Here is a 6,351-nt window from a genome sequence, read left to right as displayed (position 1 = left end):
TTCCAGCATCTCTGGGGGCTGAGATACAAGGATCTTAAGTTCAAGGGCAGCCTTGTCAACTTAGTGAGGGGGAACCACTGAGGATACAGTTCAGTGGTAAAATGTCCTGGGGTTCAATCCCCAATATCCCTCCCACACACACACATAAAATCTGAAGAACAGGACCCAGTTCTCACTCCCTTCCATGAGCTTTGAGTCCCCTTGACAGGGGAACTGGTTATGCCCACATTCATCCCCCCTCCATTTTTCCCTCTCAACCATTGCAGAAGTTCTGTGTCCTCCATTCTTTTATTCCACCTTTTTCCACACTAGTTGGCGTCAGTTCCCCTGTGTCATCATAAAGCTGCTCTTTCCACCTTCCTCTAACCCTCCTCAGTCCCATTTTCACTTTATTCTTGACTCCGTATTTCTGGAGAAGATGGAGATGTTTCACATACTTTTAGGTTTTATTTCCCCCCACCCACCTGGTGTCCAGGTGTCTTCTGCTCCCACCTCCACCCTTCCCCATGACAAATGCAGGCTATAGAAAGTAGGAGAATAAGGAATCTGAAGCTTGACTTCTGAAATCAGTAGACTTGGTTTTTATGCTGATCATGCCACTGACCTACTGTCTTTTTATTTTTTATTTTGATACCGGGGATTGAACTCAGGGGCACCTGGGCCACTGAACTACATACCTAACCCTATTTTATTTAGAGACAGGGTCTCACTAGGTTGCTTAGTGCCGCACTTTTTGCTGGGACTGGCTTTGAACTCGAGATCCTCCTTCTAAGTTGCTGGGATTACAGGCCTGCGCCACCTTGCCAGGCTACTGTGCCTTTTTAGTCTTCAAACCTGGGTCTGTTTTCTGTAAAATGGGATAATTCTTAATTCAGAGACTAGAAATGTAGTGCGTGGTGGTCAATAAGTGCTCAAAAGTTTACCTAATTGACAGACTGCCATGAGTATAATAGCAAATGGGATATTCAAAGGACTAATTTGTAAAGTGTTATAATTGAGTTAATTTGACCCTCAGGACAATCCTATCAGGAGGTATTATTGTTAAGCCCCTCACTGTGTCCTCCATTCTTTTTTATTCCACCTTTTTCCACACCAGTTGGCCAAGCGTTGATATTCAAACCCAGGCAGTTCGTCGCCTGAGTTAAAAATTGTGCTATGATGTCCACCCCCACCCCCAGGCGATATAGTGCACATGAGATCCTTAGTAACCGCCGGATAGGATCTGGTCAGTGGTAGAGAGCCCTAGGATAGTGACTTTCAAGGAGTCGGTCGATATTCCTGAAGGTGGTCAGTGGGCTGAACTCGACCGCGCGCCTCTGCGGGGACCCGCAGCCAGGGAGACTACAACGCCCAGGAGGCCCCGCGCCTTCTTCTGCGGCACTTCCGACTGGTCTCTGGCGCAGGCAGATCATTGGTTCTCTGTGGGGCCTGGAAGCGAGGATTGGACAGTAGGAGCGGTGCTGATTTAGGATTGGTAAGGTTGCCATCGGCCACGCCTCAAACCCGGAAGTAGTCTCCCCTGACAAATCCGTGTCCTGCGGAGCACGCGTTTGCACGTTTGTAGTTGAAATCCAGGCGTAGTGGGCAAGCTGTTTTCCCTTCTTCCCAAAAAGTGGCTTTTTGGAGGACTGCTTTTGAGGGTACGGGCCCCGAAGTTGACCGAGGTAGTCCCCTGCTGCATCCTGCCACCCAAGCTGTGCTTCATGGAGTCTACGTTTAGCAGCCCCGCGGAGGCGGCTCTGCAGCGGGAGGCTGGCGACCCGGCACTGCTCACTCCTCTCGCCGACCTCGACCGTGTATACGAGCTGGAGCGAGTCATTGGATTTGTCCGCGACGTGGGGTGTCAACGGGTGAGAGCAGACCTAGAGAGGGCTGGCTCGCTTCTCTTGCGATGGGTCACCAAGAGGATCAGGATCTTGGGGATTTCTTAAGGATGAGGACTGGGGAGTATCAGTCTGCCCGCAGCGCAGACCACCCGCCAGTCACTCCATGAGGCGGAGTGCTCTGAGACTCCAGGCTTTGAGGTCGAGTGGGGGCTCCCAGAAGATTTCCTTTGAAGAGGCTCTTGGCGGGGCAGAGGCTATTCCTGACTCCATGGTTTAACGCTTACAGGTGGCCTTGCAGTTCCCTGACCAGCTGTTGGGAGACTCTGGGGCCGTGGCTGCACGACTGGAGGAAGCCACAGGATCAAAGATGTTCATTTTAGGGGATACGGCCTATGGCAGGTATGAACTCAGGCATAAGTGGGCCAGGCCTAGAGATCCAGGCCTTATGGGGTTTCCCTTTGACATTGTCTGCCTCCAATGGCTGTGATTCCAAGAGGATGATGATTTTCCTCCTGATATTAGCTCCCCTCAGTGACAGTGTCTTCCTTTCATCTCACCATTTTCTTCACTGGCCGTATTTCTTATTGATGACAGCAACTCACTTCCAGATGAGAACCTCTCTCACTGATGGTATCTCTCCTGTAGCTGCTGTGTAGATGTACTGGGTGCTGAGCAAGCTGGAGCTCAGGCCCTTGTACACTTTGGACCAGCCTGCTTAAGTCCCCCAGCCCGACCTCTTCCTGTTGCCTTCGTCTTTGGTCAACGTTCTGTGGCCTTGGAGCTCTGTGCCCAGGCCTTTGAAGCACAGAACCCAGATCCCACAGCGCCTGTAGTGCTACTGAGTGAGCCAGCCTGTGCCCACGCCCTGGGTGAGGAATTATGCCTATGCAGGAGGGAAGGGTGGACCCGCAGCTGTGTTCCTTAATTTCCCTATTTCAGTACGGGCTGGCCCCATCCTTCACTTTTTTGGGGGGTAAGACGGAGTGGGAGGAACCAGGGATTGAACTCGGGGGCACTCGGCCACTGAGTCACATCCCTAGTCCCATTTTGTATTTTATTTAGAGACAGGGTCTCACTGTGTTGCTTAGCACCTCACCGTTGCTGAGGCTGGCTTGGAATTCATGATCCTCCTGTCTCAGCCTCCCAAGCCACTGGGATTACAGACGTGCACCACCACACCCTGCCCATCCTTCACTTTTGGGTCACATTTGGTTCCCTAGAGATGAGGGAACTCGCAATTTACCAAGCCCCAACCCTGACACCCCCTCCTTCTCTTCCAGAGGCCTTGGCCACTCTCCTGCGCCCAAGATACAAGGATCTGCTTATCTCTAGCCCAGCTCTTCCCTTGCCAGTGGGGTCCCCCAGACCAGTGCCTGAACCATTGGAACGTTTTGGGCGCCACTTCCCCCTGGCCTTAGGAAGATGTCTGGAAGAATATGGTGCCTTCTATGTGGGGGGCTCTGAAGCTAGCTCTGACCCTGAACTTGATCCAGACCTCAGCCGTCTGCTCTTGGGATGGGCACCAGGGCGGCCCTTTTCCTCCTGCTGCCCAGACACAGGACAGACACAGGATGAGAGTGCCCGAGCTGGGCGGCTAAGGGCACGAAGACGGTATCTGGTGGAGAAAGCCAGAGATGCCCATGTGATAGGGCTATTGGCGGGCACACTGGGTGTGGCCCAACACCGTGAAGCACTAGCACACTTGCGGAACCTAACTAAGTCTGCTGGCAAACGTAGCTATGTGTTGGCCTTGGGGCGGCCCACCCCTGCCAAACTTGCCAACTTTCCTGAGATGGATGTCTTTGTGCTCTTGGCCTGTCCTCTGGGTGCCCTAGCCCCCCAGCTTTCTAGTGGCTTCTTCCAGCCTATACTGGCACCTTGTGAACTAGAAGCTGCCTGCAACCCTGCATGGCCACCTCCAGGCCTGGCTCCTCATCTCACACATTATGCAGACTTGTTACCCGGTGAGTGGTGGAGCACTACCTGCACTGGAAACTTGGGGCATGGAGTTGGGGGGCCAACATGAATTTACTCTCCCCTTCCTTTCCAGGCTCTCCCTTCCATGTGCCCCTCCCACCCCCTGAGTCAGAGCTGTGGGACACCCCAGATGTGTCACTCATTTCTGGGGAGCTCCGACCTCCACCTGCCTGGCATTTATCAAATGATCCTGGATGCTCTGCTCTGACCCCACGGCCCCAACTGGAATTGGCTGAGAGTAGCCCAGCAGGTAAGTGTATAAATCTGTGCCCCCTGCTGTACTCTTTCTCCAAATCAGCCCACTCAGCCTGAGCCACCTCTCTCTACAGCCTCCTTCCTTAGTTCCCGAAGCTGGCAGGGACTAGAGCCTCGCCTGGGTCAGACACCGGTGACAGAAGCTGTGAGTGGAAGACGAGGGATTGCTATCGCATACGAGGATGAGGGAAGCAGCTGATAGCACATGGGGCCAGAGACACAGAGGAACTTAGGAGTTGCTGCTAGGACCTTCAGTGCTCTTTGCACCAACTTCTCATCATCTTCCCAGGATCTTTGAAGGAAACTGGATAGAGAGAAGGCAGGCAGCCCTCACTGAGGATGGGACCTGAGCCTGTCCTATTCTACCCTGCTTTGAGGCTCGGCACATATTGGCTTAGTAACTTCCTGTTGTTTTACTGATGGGCAAAAGGCTTGGGGGCTTCCTTGAGTCCTGGGCCCATCTGTCCTTGTAGCAGTCCAGGACTGGGTAGCTAATCCCGTTTCTGGTCTGCAGTTGAGGGTCTACCCATGTTAAAAGGCAGGTGCTTGATGGTCCAGACCAGTTTCTTAACCTCAGCACTGTTAACGTTTGGGACCAGATAATTATTTGTTGAGGAAGCTGTACAGTTTATGTTAGAATGTTTAGCAGAATGCCCACTAGGCATCAGAAGCACTGTCCCTCAATTTTGACAACCAAAAAATGTCTCCAGACATTGATATATCCCCCATGGGTTCTCAGATGCTCCTAGGTGAGAATCAACTAGTCTAGATCTGTACTGTTCAGGATCTTAGCTACTGGACACATATGGCTATTGGCTATTTAAGTTGAAATTAAGTAGATTAAAACTCAGTTTTGTGATCATGCTAATCACATTTCAAGCACTCAATTAGCTGCATGAAGGGATGGCACAATTATAGGACATTCGCATCACTGTAGAAAACTCTTATTGGACTGTGTTGGTCTGTGTCAACTCAGTCTTATTTTCTCGGGGAGATCACAGAAACTTAAATAAACCAGATACTTTTTCTCCTCCTGTTTCTTTTTGTTCATCAAACACTTACATTCTATGGAGAGAGATGTGAATTGTATTTAACCAGATTACTGTCTTCACTGTGTAGCTGGGAAGAGAAACAGTTAAATATTCAGTGACCACTGTGAACAGTGTGAAGAGGAAAGCCCGCGGGGCCACTGAATTCCGTAGCAGGCACCTGACAAGGACTCAAGAGGCTTCCCAAAGGGGATACCTAAGCTGGATCTTGTGGAGGAAAAAAATAATTGTCAGAAGAAAAGGAGTGTAAAGTCCATTTGGGTTTACAGGCATAAACCAACATAGTGCTTCAAGCAAACTAGAGTTGCTGGGCCCTAAAGATTTAGAGGAATAGGACTGGGGTTATGGCTCAGTAGTAGAGTGCATGCCAAGCACATGTGATGCACTGGGTTCAATTCTCAGAACCACATAAAAAAATAAAGATACCGTGTACATCTACAACTAAATATATATTTTTTAAAAAAGATTTAGAGGAATAACTTGAAAAGACTCACCTCTTCATTCTCCACGTTTGGCATTTTCCAGATCTTCTGGTTTCTTGCCCTTGGAGTGCCCAGTCTAATGGTAGAGGCAGAAGCAGGGGAGTTACATGACCTTACTTATAAAATAAATAAATAAATACATATAATTTTTAAAATTTATTTTTAGTACAGGGGATTGAAGATTGAACCAAGGGTGAACCAAGGGATACTTTACCAATGAGCTTTTTACTTTTTTATTTTTATTTTTTGAGAATCTCGATTAGTTGCTGAGGCTGGCCTTGAGCTTTCCATCCTCCTGCCTCAGCCTATGGAGTCCCTGGAATTACGGCATACCATCACACCTGGGCAATCATGTATTTTATAAACATGCATGGAAGACCCACTCTGCCAGGCACCGGTAATGCAGCAGTGAGAATAACAGAAAGACACTCTGATGGACAAACAGAATAAAACACTTGGTATACAAAATGGTGCTAACTATGTACCATGGGGAAACAAAGCTGGGAAGGTTGCAACGTTACACAGACTAAGCAGGGAAGGACTTTGAAGAAGGTGAGTAAAGACGTTATAAAGTAGAGTCACCTGAATAATTAGAGGCAGAGGGAATGAATTCAAGAGCAATGAAGTGGGGGCATGGCTGGAACAGTCAAGGAATAGCAAGAACAGTGTAGCCAGAAGAGAGAGTGGAGGAGTATCAGAAGATGTAGTCGGGGTTGGGAATGTCACTCAATAGTAGAACCCTTGCCTAGCATGCCCGAGGCC

At 49.7% G+C, this 6,351-nt stretch overlaps 1 protein-coding gene across 2 annotated transcripts; it reads left to right on the top strand.

Moving 5' to 3' along the window:
• Positions 1 to 1,488: 1,488 nt before the first annotated feature.
• Positions 1,489 to 5,088, top strand: Dph2 (diphthamide biosynthesis 2). Of its 2 annotated transcripts, XM_046469279.2 has the most exons (6): positions 1,489 to 1,850; positions 2,113 to 2,225; positions 2,472 to 2,695; positions 3,107 to 3,790; positions 3,877 to 4,053; positions 4,133 to 5,088. In XM_046469279.2, the coding sequence occupies exons 1-6, from the start codon at positions 1,704 to 1,706 to the stop codon at positions 4,255 to 4,257; spliced, it is 1,470 nt and encodes a 489-aa protein (XP_046325235.1). In that variant the 5' UTR covers positions 1,489 to 1,703; the 3' UTR covers positions 4,258 to 5,088. The 2 variants fall into 2 exon arrangements, with proteins under 2 accessions (XP_046325235.1, XP_058426795.1); XM_058570812.1 differs by lacking the exon at positions 2,472 to 2,695 and having other exon boundaries at positions 1,835 to 1,850.
• The last annotated feature ends 1,263 nt before the right edge of the window (positions 5,089 to 6,351 follow it).

Source organism: Marmota monax, unplaced genomic scaffold (assembly GCF_021218885.2).
Source record: "Marmota monax isolate L192 unplaced genomic scaffold, Marmota_monax_Labrador192_F-V1.1 WCK01_AAM20220418_F8-fsc00008, whole genome shotgun sequence".
NCBI classification, from domain to species: domain Eukaryota; kingdom Metazoa; phylum Chordata; class Mammalia; order Rodentia; family Sciuridae; genus Marmota; species Marmota monax.
The sequence above is the reverse complement of the archived record's forward strand: the minus strand, read 5'-3'. Positions and strand labels throughout refer to the sequence as shown.